Raw genomic sequence first — 22,056 nt, 5'->3', positions numbered from 1 at the left:
GCCAGCCTCAACCCCAATCACTAACACCTTCTCCCTCTTCATCTCCAACTACAGTCGCACACTCATTCTTTTTCTATTCTTCAATCACAGCACACGAGAAAACAACAAACCCCCAAATCCAGCCACAATCAAAGCAATAAGAAAAACTAAGAAAGACAGATTCGTTTTTAGGAAAAGAAAAAAGCTTTAACAATAATTTCAGAGTCAAGGTGGCTTTGATTCCTCATTGCCTTTGCGCAATGCTAAGGTGGATTTGATTCCTCATTGTAGTCGCATCCCACCTGAGGTGGTTTGACTCCTCTCTCCCATTGCGCTACCTAGATGGGTTCCTTCCTCTTTTGCTAGGCGCCGACAAAGTTAGAAAAGTGAATTGGAAGCTTTACTCTAACCTCAACATCCTTCCTTGCCAGCCTCACCACGGCGGATGTAGCGGGGACTCGCTCCTCATCCTCTCCCTTCCCAATAACATATGCTAATCCCTTACTACCCTTCGCTATTCTGTCTTGTGTCATCCTAAATCTCTCGCCCTTGCAATTCGAGCTTTGTAGTGTCTCACTATACCAGCATCAGAACCACCCGGGTCTGTGAAGGACCTAAACACTACACAGGAAGCTGTTCTTGAGGTAATCCTCAAGTATATGGGTTATGGCGTTGGCATTGCGTGTTGGTCAAAAAAGGTAAGATGAGAGAATTGGCCATGGCTTTGAAGAGTGATGGTAAGATTTTTGTTGTTGTTTCTAACAAGGTTTTAAAAATCGAACCGGTCATCGAACCGCTCTAGCTACTAGTTCACTGGTTCATAGGTTCAACTGGTTCGACCGTGGTTGAATTCAAAAAATCGTTTTAGAATAAAATAATAAATAAAATATAAATTAACACACTAAAAGATAATTATAGTCTAATATAAACTTTAAAATATCATCCATATTAAAAATATTACATAAACTAGAATGTTATCATCTCATTCAAAACAAACTCAAAAGTCAAAAAACAAAAATAACCAATCAAATATAAAATGCCAATATCCAACTTTGTCATTAATAATCAAAATTCACCATAACTTGCTGTAGATTAATATGATTAGAGGCCATAATTATTAGCGACCATCAAACAATTTAAGACTACTTTCTCAATGTCACAAATGAGTTAAATTAATATTAAATTCCCCTGCCCCGCCCCGAAAAAACAAAAAAAGTGCAGATTAATATGATAGTAGTAAAAAATTAATTACTTATTTGGGAAAAGAAAAAAGAACAAATAAAGGAAATGTTTACCTCTTTGGAGCAGTATTAAGCTTATCAACTTTTGCAGGACATAAGAATCAATCCTAAAAAGTGTCAAGTTTTGAAACATCAAAGAACAGAAAGTATAAATTAAAATGAGCATGGAAGCTAACTAAATGGATATGCATATTGGAATGGATAAAAAATATTGTTACATACTTTATTTGAATCCAACAATCGAAAGGTATACCATTTAAAAACTTTATAGCTTCACTTGTTAGTTCCATACTCTAAAATATTATGTCAAATAAACCAAGTTTCTTACGTATTAATCAATTATTCAATTAACTACATAAATTCAATTATTTAATTATTAATTAATTATATAACAATCAATCAATATTTCAACAGTAAGATTTAGCAATCAACAGCAAAATTTAGAATCAACGGTTAATCAATGCTTTAACAATTAATCATGCTTCAAGTAATTAATAGCAAGATTTATAATTAACAATTAATCAATGCTTCAACAATTATTACAAAGAACAAAATTTATACATAAAGTTAGAAGCTAGAAGCTTGAAAAAATGCAGAGCTGGTGAGGACAGTGGTTGACAAGAGGCAAGATAGTGGTTGACGGAGTAGAAGGGTGGAACAGAACTGGCACCGGTGGGAAGACACTGTGCGACAGAAAGTGATGTCCCTAGTGGTGGCTGCGATTTTCGAAGATCAAACCAAGCTGACTTCGCGACGGAAAGTGGTTCGGTTTGACCGTCCGATTTTCAGCCGATTTGGCGGTACAACTTCGATTTTCAAATCAAGCGATTTTGCTTTCTATCCAAATCGTATTTGGCAGCGATTCCCGATTTAACTGGCCGATTCAAACCGATTTTCAGAATATTGGTTGCTACTGAGAAATGGTCTTCAGAGGAGCGCTTGATTACGAAGGTGGGCATTGGAACGTGAAGAATTGGAGAGAGAGAGAGAGAGAGAGAGAGAGAGAGAGAGAGAGAGAGAGAGAGAGAGAGAGAGAGAGAGAGAGAGAGAGAGAGAGAGAGAGAGAGAGAGAGAGAGAGAGAGAGAGAGAGAGAGAGAGAGATGATAGTAGTGGTGGAGAGAAGGGTAATTTAAAATTTTTGAATAATTTTTTAGGATTTGAATAATTTTGTTGTATGGAACCAATCTTTTATAGGTGCAACATCAATTTCATTGTTTTGTGGGTATATTTGTCAGCATTTAAAATTTTTGTAGGTACAAATAGTAATTTATTCTTTTACAAAATTAAAAAATGTTTAAATTTACTTAGAGAAATATATATATATATATATATATATATATATATATATATATATATATATATATATATATATATATGACTATGTTGCAATCATTTGTGTAGAATTAGAAATGAAAGAGACTCATATTTGTCTCTATTTTTCTATTTTTTAAAATTTTTTATAATTAAATATTGTGCATTCTCTACTCAATTTGTTATAATTTAACATAAAAGATACTGTTCTATCTTTTTAGATATAAATTTAATATTTTTTTTTATATGTAAATATTATTTGATAATTTTTACGAATGAAAGTTTACTCTTCAATATGAAAAAAAAAAATCAATATTTTTTTTAAACCCGTTCTCGTTAAATGCTGTCGTATCTAAAATCTACCTAACCCGTTAATTTTCTGCCCTACCACATGCAAAGGTCCCCCAAATTTAACAAAGAGTAGATGGCCTTTTTGAAACACTAATAAATTTGTATATAAATAATAAATTAGCTTAATGATAATTTTGGTAAAAATAATAATATTATTAATTATTACATAATTTTGAGTTTAATTATAATACACTTACATGCATCCAATCAAATTCTTTTTATTACGTTATTCTTCTAGCTTATATGCAGGGACGGATGTATCCATATGAGTGTGGGGCAATACAATTTGAAAGAAATATGAGTGTGGAGTAATACAATTTAAAAATTTTTTGAGTAGTATATGATAATAATATTTATTTGTCCCTACTAAATTATTAAATTTAATCTCATAATAATTTTTTATTCAACTTTTGGTATTTTATAAGCAATTTAAAATTTTTATATTAGATATCATTAGAATGATCAATTCTCAATTTAAATGAAATTTGTGTTTTTCTTTAGAAATCAACTCGAAAGAGTATTATTTATCTTTTTTTATATTAGTTTTAATTTTTTTCTGTAACAACTACATTAATCAAAAGAACTTTTTTAACTATGAATCTCACTAAGAATTGACTTTTAATTGTATAAGAAATAAATTTTTAAATAAGTCTTTTTATGAACTAAGTCTAACCATGCAAATTAAACAATAAAACTTAAAATAATATTAGTCATAACTGATTTTTGTTGTCTTAGACAAATTTGATTGGACTTGGTTAACAAAAAAATATGAATATGTAGCATTATCCTATATAAAAAGACAGATATTTATAAGGGTAAACTATATTTTTTGTCCCCGAAGTTTGGCAAAAGTTTTAAAAATACCCCTAAATTTTATTTTATTTCAATTTTTTTCCAGAAGTTTTCGATTTGCATCAAATATACCCTCGGAGGCTAAATTTTAAAAAAATTTAAGACCAATATAACAATAATGCATAAAAATTATGCTTGATTTGCTTGTGTTGAGGGATTGTTCTTATGAAATTATTATTGAATCGATCTTAATTTTTTTGAAATTAAATTAGCCGTCAGAGATATATTTGATGCAAATAAAAAACTTTTGGGACAAAATTGAAATAAAATAAAACTTAGGGATATTTTTGAAACTTTTGTCAAACTTTAAAGACAAAAAATATACTTTATACTATTTATAAATGATTATTTTAGTGTTTTAATTTGTATAATTAGATATTATAAAAATTAATTATATTATATTTACATCAAAAATAACTACATGTATATATATTAAAATAAAAAATACACATTAAAAATAAATTAAATAATACATATATTTATATATAAATACATAATAATTAATAAATAATTTAATAATTAATTTTTTGTACATATAATATTTTTATTATAAAAATTATTATTATTATTATTATTATTTTATATATATATATATATATATATATATATATATATATATATATTTTGCTTTTACTATTAAAATTTTCTGGATCCGTCCTTACTTATACGTGAATTTAGACAGGAATATATACAAATTAAATAATCCTACTAATAAATGACATGTATACCTTTTCTCTCATTAAAACATTCCTTTCCATTCTTATTATTATTAAGAAAGAAAATTATATTTTTTAGGAGCGTATAATAATCTGAGTCATTTTTAAATATGTCTATACTAAATGTTAACAAACTTGTTGATTGATGTTTTCACTTATTTATACATGACTTTATATTTTTTACTCTACCATCGTCGTATACAAATAAATTCTTTTTTTTTTTTCAGATGCATTTACATATATAAAATTTATCCAACCTATCTACAACTAGCGGTAGGTTTGCATGTATTATGTCGGTCGAATTTTGTTAGACTCAAACCTAATTCTAATAATATTTTATAAAATTTATTTTAAAAAAATAATTTTAACCTAATTTAAAATAAATGAAAATAAACAAGTTGATCCGACATATAAAAAATGTATATAATTTTAGATCTTTAAAAATTAAAATTTTAATAAATATTATATAATATTTGTATTAGAACAAATTATTTCAAAATAAAAATAACATTATACACTATAAAAATATTAATTAATTAAAATATAAAAATAAAATATTTTATTATTAAATGTATATACAGTATATTTTTTACTGAATTAAATATACTAAAAACCTAATCCAGCTTCAACTGAAAATAACATCGAATAGAAATAATAAATCTAAATATCGTTATGGGCAGAGCTGAATCTTACATACCCCTTCCTACAGGCAAGGTCACAATCTTATATTAACCAAGAATAGTGCAGGAACCATAGAGCATTAAATTGAGCACAACTACCACTTAACAAACTCATGCCGGTTCACTCTTCATTACTTTTCCATTCATGCTCACACCTATAGCAATAATAATAAATTAATAATACAGCATTATCCTTTCCCTCTTCAATCTTCTATATAAACCCATCACCTTACACCACTTGTACTCACCAAATTGCAAGAAATCAATTCCATTTGCAAATTTATAAAGTCCAATACTATTATGGCTAGCCTCAAGGTTGCATGTGTGGTTACTTTGGTGTGCATGGCCTTGGTGGGTGCACCAATGGTCCAGGCCATCACATGTGGTCAAGTGGTTAGTGCACTAACACCATGCATAGGGTACTTACGAATGGGGGGAAATCCTACACCAGCATGTTGTAGTGGGGTTAGGAACCTTAACCAGGCTGCTGCCACTACTGCCGACCGCAAGACTGCCTGTGTCTGTCTAAAAAATGCGGCCGGCAATATTGGTGGCATCAGCCCTACCTATTCTCAGTCACTTCCTGGCAAATGTGGGGTTAACCTCCCTTATAAGTTCAGCACTTCCACCAATTGTAACACGTAAGTTATTATCAAACTCATAATATTTACTATTAAAATTTTTATTTGTATCCGTATCAAAATCAATTATTAAAATTAATTATCATATATTTATGTATAAATATATAATTTAATTTATTTTTAATATATATTTTATATTAATTTTAGTATACGTCTACTATGGTTAATTTATTATGTCTAAAACTATAGTTCAATCGATTAAAAGTGTGCATAAATTGGAAAAAGAAAAATTGCAATTATGAAAGAGAAAAGTGATCGTCTATATAATTAACTTTTAGAAAGAATATCGAGGCATTCATAGTTACAAATTAAAAGTAACAAATTATTATCTATGATGCATTTAATGTTTCTTACTTAATTTTGGATATCTATACTAATTAGGATTTAGTTAAATTATGTTTTTAGGACACATATTAAAACTATTAATAAAAAAATATAAAAAAAAATACACGGTTCAAGTTTCTTATACATTGTTGCATTTTTTATTACAATAAAAAGTTTAAAATCTTTTAGAAATAATAATTTTAATACGTGTCTTTAAGATAATTGTTAACTAAATTTTATTAATTATTGGTTAATTATTAATCACTGTTTTTTGTTAATTATTGGTTCATCTTACTTATTGCATTGCGAACTTACTTTGACTTTTTTATGAGCATATAGAAGCACATATATACGTACCTAACATCATTAATTTCTTAATTTGTTGTTTTGTTTCAATATGACAGCATCAATTAAGATATGAAAAGATGTGTTAGAGAGGAAGCGGATTCCACTCAGCCACTTCCTACTTTGGAGATTATGACACACTTCAGTTTCCGTTGCATTATTAATTAATTATTTACTAAGAATAAAGGGATATGATGGCCACTAGGACCTCCACTTAGGCGAGTTCCTCATGTATTAGCGTGTCCCATTGTTTTTTTTATTTAATTCGCTCTCCTTCTTGGTGGTTTAATCAGTTGGTTGTTGAATGTATTAATCGCTTATTTTATATATAGTAATTACTCCACTTTGTTTTTAGATTCTATTTCGTTGCTATATATATAAACTCTCCAATAAATTAAAGTGACAAATAAATCTTTAAATATTTATATTTCAGTCAGATTAATTTTTTAAAAAAATATATTAATAAATTTTTTAGAATAATAAATATAAACAAATTAATTTAAATTAAGATCTTTTAATTATAAGGGAATAATTTAAAAATAATGTATTTATATTTATTATTTTAAAAGATTTTATCGATAATTTTTTTTAAAAAATTAATTTATCTAAAATATAAATTCTCAAAAATTTATTTTTCATTTTATTCTAAATTCTATCTAGCAAGTTACACTTAACCTTCAACATTATTTGATTTTCAATGTTTTTCACAAAACTTAATGTCACCTCTTGAAATAGTCAACATATAATAATTCATATTCATCTATTAAACAGATATATAAAACTACAAAAAAAAAATGTCAACATTATATAGATGAGGATAAGAGTAAGACGACCCATCACCACCTAGATACATCGTCTCCCGAGCGAGAGGTCGATGAGGATAATAATGGGTTATTTATAAAAAAAAAAAAAAAAAAAAAAACTTCTTTATCTTACGGCTGGCTAGACTATTCGTAAATTTAAATTACAAAATTATTAATACTATTACCTATAGTTCAGGCAGTATATAATTAATTAATTTTTTTAATATTCTATTTTAATTTTTAGCGACGGTCAAAACGTTGCTAATATTTTTTTATTTATGGACGGTGTCAAAGTTTTGGTAGAAACATCAAATTTTAAATTTTGACTCGCCTAATTTTACTAAAAACCAAACTAGCTGGTAAAAGTGGTTACCAATGCCTCAGCCGCCAAGAATAGTTAAATTTTTTGTAGTGATTAAAAAATAATATTCATAATTAGATGAGTTAATTTATGTATATCATTGCTCCAAATTAGCAAATCTTTTAATTTTCTTAGCCTTGAGAGTAGAAACAATTTGAAGTTTAGTGGACAATGAGAGGAAAACATCTTTTTTAATCATTATATAGCATTATTAGTAGATTAGCAACCGAAGAAGTGGAACTATAAAAAAAATGATTACCTTGGATATTAAATGATTGAATACATGTATTAGAATATCATACATTAAATATAATATTAACCAACAAAAAAAAAAGACATGATAATAAATATATTTACATGCATAAATTCAGATATGCATGACATCAGTTACAAAATCGTGGAATTTATAATTTCATGAAAATGTGAGACATCAGCCACATTATTCTTAGAGGGAATTAAAGGATTTTAGTATTTTAAAGAATTCATAATATAAAACCAAACTAATGTTTTTATAATAGAAATTATATTAAAATTAAATTCTAATAAAATATTACATACTAGTTGATAAATATATCCTTAAAACAGTTGTTAATAACAAAAAGATTTAATTATTCTATTAATTCCTTAGTTTTGTAAAATTTTTAATTAGATCTCTGTACTTTTTTTTTAATTGAGTTTTTGTACTAATTTTTTTTTAATTGGATCCTTACACTTTTTTTTCTTTTATTTGAGTCCCTATGCCAATTTTTTTTTTAGTTGAGTCCCTATAAAATTAAGTCAATTATTGCCAAAAAAAATCTAATTGAAAAAAATTAATACAGAGACCCAATTAAAAAAAATATAAAAATCTAAATAAAAATTTTGCTAAACTATAGAGACCAACTGACTAATTAAACCTAACAAAAACTCACAAGACATATAATGTGACCTCCCTATTATTACAAGTGTAGATTTGTAAAACAGTAATTGTTAGGTAGGAAGTTTTGTAATAATTATTGTCCTTATATTTTCCCTAATTTCTGGTATGTTCTATCACTGTAGTAACTACCCTCTGCGGCTTCCTAAATCTCAACCTAGCCGACAAATCTATGCAGCTCCATAATTGTAAAATAGACATTTTATTGAAACATAAACAAACATGGGGCCGCAATTTATTAATGTTTTAGATAAGAATTTAATAAGTTGCTTTACATATATACATGGCTAGGTTTTTTCTCTTAAATAAGGTTTAAAGATTTTATATATTTTTTTTTCTCAATATAACTATCACTTTATATTTTAGCTTTGTTAGAAATAAGAGACTCAGAGAATAATCTGAAGAGTGTATTATTCAATGTGATGAAAAGTACAATGTACAAGAGGTATATATAGGTGTCAGAGAAATTAAAATAATAAAAGTATAGAATTCTACAATTAATATACAGATATGCTATATAAATATAAACGATACTAACTGATCTAAAATGATTCTAATGATTCTCTAATATATCTCTAACATCCCCCCTCAAACTTAAGTGGGAGCTAAGGATACCATCTTGAGTTTGGATAACAAAGTCCGGAAACGAGTCAGGTGATGAGCTTTTGTGAAGATATCAGCAGTCTGATCCAGTGTTCCAACAGCAATGAGACGAACATCATCAATAAGGATACGTTGCCGAAGAAAGTGACAATCAATCTCAATGTGTTTGGTGCATTCATGAAAGACATCATTATGGGCAATCTGAATAGCCTTGCGGTTGTCACAAAAAACATCAGTAGGGGACGACTGAGGAGCACCCAAATCTTCGAGAAGCCAACGAATCGATATAACCTCAACAGTAGTGTTAGCGAGGGCATGGTACTCAGCTTCTGTGCTTGATCTAGCAGTGAACGTTTGCTTCTTAGCACGCCAAGAAATGAGAGCATCGCCAAGAAACAAACAGTAACTAATAGTAGAACGACGATCAGTGGGATCACCAGCCCAATCAGCATTGGAGTATGCCTGAAGGGACAAAGAGGAATGGGCAGAAAAATAAAGGCCATGAAGTATAGTGCCTTTGATGTAGCGAAGAATGCGAAGAACTGTTGTATAGTGAGTAGTACGAGGAGCTGACAAGAACTGGATAGGCGATGTCTGGTCGGGTGATAGTTAAGTAGACGAGTCCTCCAACTAGCTGTCGATAGAGAGTAGGATTATCCAACACAGTGCCATCCATAGGAGTAAATCGAACATTAGGCTCAAGAGGAGTAGACTCAGTGTGACTATTTGTAATTTTGGCTCGAGCAAGAAGATCTGAAGCATATTTAGCTTGAGAGAGATAGATGCCATCATCGGTGGATATGACTTCTAGACCAAGAAAATAGTTGAGAGAACCAAGATCTTTCATCTCAAAAGTTCGCTGAAGGGACGCCTTAAGATCAGAGATACCATCAGTGTCATCTCTAGTAATGATCATGTCATCAACATACAGAAGTAGAAGAACAACTCCACGATCACTTTTACGAATAAAGAGAGCATTCTCATGAGGACTGCAAGTGAAACCAAGACCGCATATGGTAGTGCTGAACTTGTCGAACCATTCACGAGGAGCTTGCTTAAGCCCATAGAGTGCCTTGCGAAGGAGACAAACTTTTCCAGAAGGACAAGGATAACCCAGAGGGGGTTTCATATAGACCTGTTATTTCAAATCTCTATTAAGAAAAGCATTTTTCACATCCATCTGACTGAGAGACTATTTTTTACCGCAGCAATGGCAAGAAGAGCTCGAACAGATGTGAGACGAGCAATAGAAGCAAAAGTCTCTTCATAGTCAATACCGTACTCTTGCGTACAACCCTGAGCAACCAGTCGTGCCTTATAACGGTCAATAGAACCATCAGAGTGAGTCTTGATCTTGTATACCCATCTGCTTCCCACAACTTCTTGATTAGAAGGAGAATCAACCAAGTCCCAAGTGTGTGATTTTTCAAGTGCCTGTATTTCTTCCTCAATTGCTTGTTGCCAATTTGGATTTGTGAAGGCTTCTCTGAATGACCTAGGTTTATGTTGATGAAGAATAGTAGAAAAATAATGATAATCAAGAAGATGAAGAGGTGGATTTCTCACCCTGGAACAGTGAGTGGAAGGAGGAGGCATGACGGTAGGAGGAGGAGCGTCGTCTGGTCTGGAATCATCGGGAGATGGAGAAGGCGGAAGAACAGGAGGCTGTGGAGGGTGACTTGAGATAGAACCTGTAGAATCATCACTAGGAAAAAGATCAACATTAGGGTTAGTGAAAAAAGGTGACTAAGTAAGAGGAATAGACTCAAAGGACGAGAATCGAGAAAACATGTGATGCTCCCAGAAGACAACATGACGAGATATAGGAATATGCTTAGAGAGAGGATCCCAACAACGATAACCCTTGTGTTCAGTGCCATAACCAAGAAAACAACACATACGAGCCCGAGGTTCGAGTTTACTATGTTCATGAGGCTGAAGAAGAACAAAACAGACACAACCAAAAACTCGAAGAGAACTATAATCTAGGGAGGTACGATAAAGACGCTCAAAGAGAGTAACATTATCAAGAACAAAAGAAGGGAGTCTATTGATAACATGAACAGTAGTAAGAACAGCTTCACCCCAAGTACGCTCAGGACACGAAGAAGAAAGAAGCATTGCACGAACAGAGTCAAGAATGTGACGATGTTTGCGTTCAGCTCGGCCATTTTGTTGAGATGTACCAGGGCAAGAAAACTCAAACAAGGTACCCTGTTCTGCAAGAAAGGTTAAGAGTTTGGAATCACGGTATTCCAGAGCATTATCGCGGCGAAAAACCTTAATGACCTTGGAAAACTGAGTTTTAATCATAGTGGCAAAGTTAATATAAATCTGAGGTAACTCATGGCGATTGGTCATCAAATAAACCCAAGTAAAGCGTGAGTAATCATCAATGAAAATGACAAAATATCGAGCTCCTCCCATAGAAGCGGTGGGAGCGGGACCCCAAACATTAGAGTGGATAAGATCAAAAGGAGAGCAAGCAAGAGAGGAATTATTATGAAAAGATAAAGCAGGTTGTTTAGCAGTTTGACAAGAAATGCAATCAAAAGACTCATGATTAACCTGACCCAAAACACCCGGAGACACAAGAGGACACATCTTTCCCAAGGAGGTGTGAGCAAGACGTTGATGCCATAAGTGAAGAGTAAAAGGAGAAGAAGCAGCACAGAGATTTGGTACAGGAGGAATATGAAGATTCTCGAGTTCAAACAACCTTCCAACCTTACGTCCAGTCCCGATAATTTTTTCCGTCCGATGATCCTGTACATGACAACCAGAAATGAAAAAAGTGACATCAAAACCGAGATCAACAAGCTGACCAACAGAAATAAGATTAAAGTTCAACTTGGGAATATAATAAGCATCATGAAGATTAAGAGCTGGCTGGGAAATAGAACCCTTATGTGTTGCGTGCAAGAGTGAACCATTAGCAGTATTGACAGAAGGTGCATTTGTAGTACACAAAGAGGAGAAGATATGACACAAATGTGATATGTGATTAAAGCAGCCAGAATCAAAGTACCATGTAGAATTACCTGAAGGAGTCGAAAAAGCAGCAGGAGTATTACCAGAAGAAGAGAGAAGTTGCTTAAGAAAAGATGCAATATCAGAGAGAGATACAGGAGACGGGTTGAGAGGAGCAGATGTGGTAGATTCAATAGCAGCAACAGTAGAAGCAGACACATTTCTGGAGAAATTGGGATGGGAAGCATGCCTGAGGTGATCAGGACGTGGTGGGCGAGTAGGACAGGGAGTAATCAAATGTCCCGAGAGCTTACAATAATGGCAAAACAACTGTGAACAATGGTAGCTAATGTGACCTTTCTGGTGGTATGTGCGACATTCAACAGAAGGACAGGCTGAGAAGAGGTGCCCAAAACGATTTCAGTTTCGACAGAATGTACCCTTTCTGTCTGTGGTAGCAAAAGCATCTGACTTTTCCATAATAGTAGGCAGATATCAAAGAGAGGAGAGAAAACAGCAATTTCGGAGCAGAAAATGAGAAAACGGAGTGCATAATCGGAAAGAGCTCACCAAAAAACTTTAGGAAGGGTCCCGCTTGTCTGCCACGTCAGCGCCACGTCAGCAGTGATGTTAGTGCCACGTCAGCAATATGACGACACGTGGCAGCACCTGAGAGGCAGAAGAAGACACGCTGGCGATGAGGTAGCACGCGGGTCAACTGGCGGGTCGGGTCGGGTCAAGAGCGAGCGCGCAGGTCGCATGGGAAGCTGCCATCGTGACACGTGGAAGCTCCAGGATTGTGCGATCAACTGCAAGATCCAACGGCCACTGAAGCACCTGGGATGAGGAACAATGGAGGTGGGCAGGGAGATTCCGGCGGCGCGTGACGGCGCGTCCGGCGGCTTCAGGCGACGATTCCAGTGGCGTTGGAATCCTGACGGAGAGACGAACACAATGATGGCAGAGGTGACAAACCAAAGCGTCGGAAACAGGACGAAAAACCAGAGCAAAGAAGCACTGTCGGAAGAGAAAAAAAGGATGCTATAAACAAATGTTCATTGGAAAAAAAAAACTTTTTGGCTCTTGATACCATGTTAGAAACAAGAGACTGAGAGAATAATCTGAAAAGTGTATTATTCAGTGTGATGAAAAGTACAATATACAAGGGGTATATATAGGTGCCAGAGGAATCAAAGTAATAAAAGCATAGAATGCTACAATTAACATACAGATATGTTATATAAATATAAACGATACTAACTGATCTAAAATGATTCTAATGATTCTCTAATATATCTCTAACAAGCTTCATTGAACAATTAAAAAACGACTGTTATTTAAAAAGAAAAAAGTATTATAATTGAAAAAATTCTCTCTTAATAAATCCAGTACACTTATTTTCAATTAGATTGTTTGAGATTTAATTAACATAAAAATATTAACCAAATTTTTATAAATTTAGAATATCAACACTTAACCATTTAGAAATAAAAGAATAAAATATTATTTTAATTCTTAATGATGGAATTAAATTTTAATTTAATTTTTAATATTTTAATCATCTTATTTTAGTTTTAAAAAGTTTAAACAAATTTAATGTTGTCCTACTTTTAGATTTGATATAAATAATTAATAAAACAGATAACGTGAATTTTAACATTTAATTTTGAGTTAAGTCACATCTTCTTATTTTTAGTTAGAGAAATATTGTCAAAATCTTCTTGTAACTTTTTCTCTTTTTATTCTCTTTTCCGTATAAAATTTTAAACCATATCAATCAATCATCAATGCTTTAAAATTAAAAAAATATATATTTATATTAATAATTATTAAAAATCAATTTTCACATATTGAAATTGAATGCTATTATATTTTAATATATTAATTATTTATATCATATTTAATGGTAAAATAACATTAAACCTATTTAAAATTTTTAAAATTAAAATAAAATATTTAAAACATTAAAAAATAAATTAAATTTAACCCAAAATTATCGTCCAAAATAATAGTTTACCTAAAAAGAAAATATTTTTCTCCCTTATCTCAATCAATTACGCACGATGAGAGCAACACCAAGTCACTGACAACCACCTAACTAACAGTTAAAAACCTTTAATTTTAATTAAAAGATTAATGACATTTTAAAGATTTTCATTATATTTTTTTCCGATAAGATTTTTATCCGGGTTAACATAGTTTTGTTATGATTTTGTACTACAGGGCTCAAAGCCCAAAATATATACAAGATAGTGAAGATACTAGACACTAACCCAAAACAAATGGGAGAAGTGACATTAGCAAAATAAACATTACTAGACAAAAACAAAATGAAACAAATCCAGATACACAATTTAACTTGTGACAAAAACCTACAGAGTGGAATAATGTCCAAAAAAAGATAAACAACAACAATAACAACAGAGCGGCATGTGTGTGATTATTGATATATTTAGTGATTTGTTCTCTCTATGTATCAATGAAATAGTTGCAAGTCTAGTTAATTATTTGCGTTTCTTCATTATTGTAATAATGTGAGGGATGTATTGTTCCTAGGGACCGTTGTCTTTCATGTTAATAGAGAAGTACCGAGTTGGGTTTTTATTCATTATTTAGATGTCACACTAGATGTTTCATCACAGCACCATTGACACCACAAGAGAATGACGATGGACAGAAGGACGATGCAGATAATTATATGGACCATAGTAATCTGGATTTTTTATTTAAATAAATAAAATAAAAATAATAATTATCAAAATAAATAATTTTAAAAATAGTTACCGTTATACATTTTCTAGTTATATCTCGTTTAAACTGTAGACAAGATAATATAAAATTTTATGTATTTTGTTTACAGTGTAAATGAGATATGACAAGTCAGCTGTAATGTGTCTATCTCGTTTACACTGTAAACGAGATACATGAAATGTTCATCTCGTTTACAGTGTAAACAAAATATATAGAAGACAATTACAGCAGTTATAAAAGGATGTGTAATTCTTGGTATTCTTGACAAACTTTTTCTATCCTTTATGTGTCTCATATTTCTCACAAATACAAAGCATTACTGGCCAGTAATATTTCATATATTGTTGTGCTTGTGTATCTCAATTGTCATATGAGAAATGGCGACAACGGGGTGACATTTGAGTGTGAGGATCCGATATTGTTTCGCACTCAGCGTGTGGAGACGTTGTCGGATTTGAAGAAATTGATATTGAGCAAGCTCGGTAGTACACAAGCGAGGGAAATCGGAAGGGTGGCGTATAGGTTACTGGCACCCATGGGTAACGAAGTCTTCCAGTTTCGACTCTTCTGACTTCTTGGGGACGAGCATGTGCGACTGATGTTCGACATCCATGGGAGGATCATGGTGGAGCAGGTAATGGGGCTTTCAGCAGAGGTGGGACACAGTGGGGTGGGTGTTTCGTACACTCGACCTATGTACAGGACGACCGACCCTTCGCACCACCGCCTATTCATGTTGCCATTCCAGTGGATGAGGCAGAGGAGGGCGAGGAGGAGTCGGACGAGGATTATGTGGCGGACAGTGCGGATAGCAACTTGTCCGACAGTGGGGAGGAGGATGAGTGTGTTCTGGAGACACCTGTGCAGACTGTGGCGCACCATGTCCTGCCTCCACCTCTCCCGATTCTGGCGCTTTCGATAGTTCCATCTCACTATCACAGTCTGGATCTGAATGCCATGCACGAGAGGACTCCCTTTTTGGACACGGGAGAAGAGGATTACAACCTAGACGGCGGTGCAGAGTTTCGGGTCAGCCACAAGTTTAGAAGCCGAGAGGCAGTGCTTCAGGGTGTGAAGAACTACAGTATTCAGAGGAGTGCGGAGTACCGGGTGATCGAATCGGACCGGTTAAAGTACCATGTGCAGTGCCGTCAAGCTGAGAATGAGTGTCAATGGAGTCTCCGTTGGCCCTTCGGCAGAACCTCGGATACTGGTAAGCTTAAATTTACTTGCGCTTTTCAATACTTCTGTACGATATATTCAGTAGGTGCACCAGGTTGTTGGACTTGTCTGTCAATAGATACCCTCTGATCAGTACATAATATAGTACCAGGCATACTGTCGGAGGGTCTCCGAATCGTCGGTCGGAGGCATCTGGAGGATACGATCACGCAACCACACCAGCTTCAGCGTGAAGGACTCCTTCCTCTACGCGGCCTGCGGTGCCACCACCGGAGGCCTGGCACCAACCAGCTGCTCCACCTTGCCCCACGTCTCCGTGCCGTACCATTTACCGAAGTCACGAAGGCACCCCAACGGGATTTTCGTGTACGCGTAGGCCTAGGTGGTATGCCATGTCTTACAGGGTGATAGTGACCTCACTGCACGAAAGATGAAACGTGTGAGTCTCCGAACGCGATCGCTCCACGAGTGCTGAAATTAGGGAATTGTCAAAAGTGAAGTCCTTGAGAGGCACCGTGTGCCGAATCTGGCCTCAGCCAGATACGAGACGTTGGCGTCCAGTGGAGGAAGGGTATGGATGACTTGCTGGGGCAATAGAAGGCGAGGCCTTTGCGGAATAAAAAAAATTAACTTATAAAGAGATAATCATAAATTTTTGTAGTCTATTTAAGAACATAGAGGTACTTCTACTTAAGAACATACTTCCATGTTTCTAGTCTACACATGTCTCTAAATTACATATGTCGGTAAGCAAATCCTAATTAAGTCATAACAATCTTACAGAAGCAAATACAGTTCTAAATTCATCATACAGTCCAATCCCTAAAGCATTTGACTCACTGCTTGTCACTACAGGACTACCCTAACAATGTCAACATACTTAGATTAACCGAACAAAACGCAACTAACCTCGAAGTCGGCTGCCCTTTATGGCGTAATGTGACGTCTCGTTCAGTCTGTTGATGTCCCCGTCGTTCCCCGCCTAGCGTGCCATCACCGTATCAGTCTCAAATGTGGTAGGAAAGGGTAAAAAGAGAGGAGAAAGAGGTTGACCAAATCAAAATGGGACCTAGAGTCAGCTGTAAACGACTTATACTTATAGGCGCAGTATGGGCTTATCTCGTTTATAGTGTAAACGAGATAATTAGTCTATCTCGTTTACAGATAGACATAATTTGGTTGACGTGTCTTATCTCATTTACACTGTAAACGAGATACATGCAATATCACTTCGTTTACACTGTAAACGAGATAAAACTAAAGAATTTAAATTGGTAAATATTTTTAAAATTATTTATTTCGGTAATTATTATTATTTTATTTATTTAAATAAAAAATCTATAGTAAACTTTTGTTTTATTGTTTAGTGCCCTATTGTTTTAAGTTAACACTTTTTTTTATTTCATACATACAGTTTAATTTGTGTTATTGACATTTTAATTTATTGTTTTAATGTAAATACTATTTATTTTATGATTTGTATAATAGTGAATTTTTTTAAAAAAAAAATCGAACTCAAGGTTATGAGCATATAATATATTTAAGCGGGTATGAATTTTTTTAAAAATATTTTTTATTACCGACGCTTTTGTATTGGATTATTTGATAGTAATTACACAATTTTTTTTAAAGATTAAATCTTTTTAATCCATTATCGTCAGATTTAGTGTTAGAAAAATTCGACAATAATTTATTAAAATCAAACATTATTTGTGTCAGAAAAATCCAACACTATATTCAAAATTTTTCTATGAAATCCTAAAAATTCAAAGGTAACGTTGTAAAGAGAAAAGGTCAAAAAAATAAAGAAGAGAATAAAAAATCAAGAATCAATAAAGATTATGAAACGTGTACAACAAGCAAATAGGAGAGAGCTTGATTAGTTAGTGTTCTGTTTCAATAACAAAAAGCAGTTACAAGATCTTTCATTATAGACAAGGCTTCTTGCTTCTAAACCTTCTATGATATGTGAGAGAAGCTTCAAGAAGTATTTACAGCATCATCAAGGCCATGAATTCAAAGTCTAAAATTTCAATTGAGATCTATCAAATATGAAGAATCAGCAAAAGATTACATAGGTAAAATTTACACTCTTGTTGATTCATTAATTGCTATTGATAGTCATTATCTGGATGAAGATCATATTCAAACAATCCTTGATGGATTAACTGAGGAGTACCAAGGATTTATCTCACCTGTCATGTTTAAGATGGGACAAATCACTGTCATAGAGACAGAATCATTTCTCGTTGCTTATGAAGAAATGCTCTAAAGATTCAAAAAACTGCAACACTTGATTCCATTAGCTAATCTGTCACAAACATCAAGTTCCTTTGCTTCTAATTTCCAAAGAGGCATGAATACAAGAAGAGGAAGAGGAGAAAGGTTCTCTCAGAGATGAGGAAGATACAGTTACCAAAAACCTTTTTCTACAAGGAATAACTAAAGATGACATCTATATGTTTTTCCATTTGTTCTATCCTAGGACTATTAAATGCACAGCGTTAGTTGCATCATGTAATTCATCACATAATGTAGAACTTTGGCACAAAAGACTTGGCCATCCTTCAATTAGAATTGTGCAAAGTATTATGAATAAATGCAATATTTTCTTTATGTCTCTGCCTAATAATATTGATATTTGTGAATTTTGTTCTATGGCCAAAATGCACAAATTGTTGTTTGATGACTCTAACTCTGTGTACCTAACACCTTTAGAATTGGTATATATAGATATTTGGAGACTAGCCCCATCTATTTCCAGAAATGGATACAAGTATTACGTATGCTTTGTTGATGCTTGCACTAAGTATACATGTATTTTCTCCTTATTAATAAATCCGAGAGCCTTGTTGCATTTCAAAATTACAAGAAACTACTGGAAAATCAAACTGGATGTACAACAAAATCTATACAAACTGATCATGGTTCTGAGTTTTTATCAAATACTTTTAGATCTTTTCTCTTGGATTGTTGCATTTCACATAGACTAGCTTGTCTTTACACACACCAACAGTAGAGTAGAGTTGAAAGAAAACATAAGTATATCACAGAAATTAGATTATCTCTTTTGGGAAGATGTCTTTATTATTGTTGTACATCTTATTAACAGATTACCAACTCCTCTCTTGAACAATTCTTCACCATTTGAGGCTTTGCATCATAAAGAACCAGATTATACAACTCTCAAAATATTTGGTTGTGCTTTTTATCCGTACCTCTGATCATATAACAAGCATAAATTAGATTATAGATGCCAATTATGTCTATTTTTGGGGTATGATAGTCAACATATAGAGGGTATAAGTGTTTATCTTCAAATGATCAATTATATATGTAGGCATGTTCTCTTTGATGAAAGGAAGTTTTCATATTCTATCATGTTCCCTACTAATCAGAATACTTCTCAAATAAATGCTACTAATAATAATAATGATTCTGTGTAGGTCATAAATATTTCTTTTAACACTAATTCTATTGATCACCTCCATATTACACAACCTCAACTCCCATCTTCTGACCCTCATATATTATCCTCATCCACACATGACACAAAATCAACACCTATAATACATACTACATCAGAAACAATACCTATCAATTCTTTAAAACAGCATCATATTACTCAAAATCTCCCTCATGGCCATATTCCTATTTCCAACATAGAAATTCAACTACCAGTGTCACCACCTTCTCAAATTATACCACTTCTAACACTAACCCCTCTTCCAACTAATACACATAAAATGATTACTAGATCTAAATCAATTAAACCTGCAAACTCTGCACTAACTGTGGTTACTAATGTTAATGATGATCCTGAATTTCTATATCATATACCTAAGAATTCTACTGAAGCTCTCAAGCATCCTCAATGGACTCATGCTATGGAGCAAGAATACAAGGCTCTTTAAAGATGTCAAACTTGGACTCTCACAAGTCTGCCACCTAATTCCACTATAATAGGAAGTAAATGGGTGTTTGCACTAAAAAAGAACTCTCAAGGACAAATAATTAGTTATAAGGTCAGATTGGTGGCAAAGGGATTTCACCAAAGGGTGAAGGTTTTGATTTTGATCAAACATTTAGTCCTGTAGTTAAGCCACAAATTATTCGGATTGTTATCACTTTAGCTCTTCATAAGGGTTGGCAATTGAGGCAATTTGATTTTGATAATGCATTTCTTAATGGTATTTTACATGAAACAGTTTTTATGGAGTAGCCACAGGAGTTTATTCAACAAGATTCCACACATATTTGCAAGCTTAACAAGGCTATATATGGTCTTAAATAGACACTCAAGGCCTGGTTTCTAACTCTAGCTTCTACTCTCTCTCATTTTGGACTTAAAAATACTAAATTAGATCCATCCCTTTTCATTAGAAAAACTGCAACTTCTATTACTCTTCTTCTAGCATATGTAGATGATATTTTACTCATAGGAGATAATCCACATGAATTGCAGACTCTAATTCAACAGCTCAATACATTTTTTTCTCTTAAAGATTTAGAAAAATTTAACTATTTTCTTGGATTGAAGACTACATACCATGGTGACAATCAGATTTTTCTTCATCAAAGAAAGTACATCAAGGATTTGTTAGATAAAACGAAGATGTCAACATCAAATACTGTACCAACTCCGATGGTTACATCTACAAAATTACATATTAATGATTCACAACAGTTTGATGACCCAAAAATGTATAAGTCTATTACGAGAGCTCTTCAATATCTTACTCTGACCAGATCAGATATCACCTATTCAGTACACAAAGTTTGTCAATTTATATATTCTCCAACTGTCAACCAATGGAAAGCAATCAAGAGAATTCTAAGATACATTAAAGGTACAATAGATCAGGGACTGTTATTTTCTAAAAACACTGACTTGAGTAATAAACAGCAAGCAATCTTAAGGTCTAGCACAAAAGCAGAATATAGAGCCCTGGCAGCAGCTCAAGTTGAATAAGTATGGGTGCAGAATTTACTTTTTGAGCTGCATGTGACATTGAAGACCTCACCAGTTATCTATTGTGATAATCAAGGAGCTTGTCTCCTTACAGCTAACCCAATTCTAAATAGCAAGTCTAAGCATTTTGAACTTGATCTGCACTTCATTTGGAATCATGTCAGTAGAGACAAATTGTTTACAACTAATATTCCAGCTCAAGAACAAGTTACTGATATACTTACAAAACCTCTCACATTGCCTCTCTTTGCGAAGTTTAAGCACTGTTTTGGTTCACTCAAGTTCCCCCTTCAGTTTAAGGGGGAATATAAAGAAAAAAGGTCAAGCAAATAAAGAAGAGAATTAAGAATCAATAAAGATTATGGAACGTATATAACAAACAAATAAGAGAGAGTTTGATTAGTTAGTGTTCTGTTTCAATAATAGAAAGTAGTTAGTTTTATAGCTATATATATAAAAAGTTTATGGTGTAGTCAATAAATAAAATTCTTTCCTCTCAATTCTAATCATAAAACATTACTTAGAATTACTTCTTACTTCTCTGCACTTATATATCTCAACAAACTTAACATTTTGCTGCAGACTTTATCTTAATTTTTTGCTGCATAAATCTAATCAATTTATATTGAATAAACTTCACAAACGTGTTTCCATGAATAGTTTCTTTGTCATTAAATTTAACAGTAATAATATCTTCCATTATATTTACATACAAAATTTGAAAGTAAATTCGACCATAATTTATGTTTTTCCTGTAGTGATATCGTCCAAGTAATAGCTGATCAATATGTAATGAATATAATTGAGGTGGATCCAACTACTATAGATAGAATTAGATAATAGATATTATTAAAACTATATAGAATAAATAAAAAATTTGTATTGTAATATTAGGGAAGTGAATATGTGAATTGTGAAATGCCTTAAGACATTTCTTCTTCTTGAATCATTTTCTTTTCTATCAGATGGTTTTTTTATTTTTAATTTCCAAATTCTAGTAAATCGATTTTCTACACCGACCGTTACGCAATATTGTTACCTATAGTTGCACCAAACA

The 22,056-nt window shown here is 32.7% G+C and overlaps 1 protein-coding gene across 1 annotated transcript; it reads left to right on the top strand.

The window, feature by feature from the left end:
• Positions 1-5,431: 5,431 nt before the first annotated feature.
• LOC112751512 (non-specific lipid-transfer protein 1) lies at positions 5,432-5,776 on the top strand. Its single transcript, XM_025800672.2, has one exon. The coding sequence runs from the start codon at positions 5,432-5,434 to the stop codon at positions 5,774-5,776; it is 345 nt and encodes a 114-aa protein (XP_025656457.2).
• The last annotated feature ends 16,280 nt before the right edge of the window (positions 5,777-22,056 follow it).

This window comes from Arachis hypogaea, chromosome 2, assembly GCF_003086295.3.
Source record: "Arachis hypogaea cultivar Tifrunner chromosome 2, arahy.Tifrunner.gnm2.J5K5, whole genome shotgun sequence".
NCBI lineage: Eukaryota > Viridiplantae > Streptophyta > Magnoliopsida > Fabales > Fabaceae > Arachis > Arachis hypogaea.
The sequence above is the reverse complement of the archived record's forward strand: the minus strand, read 5'-3'. Positions and strand labels throughout refer to the sequence as shown.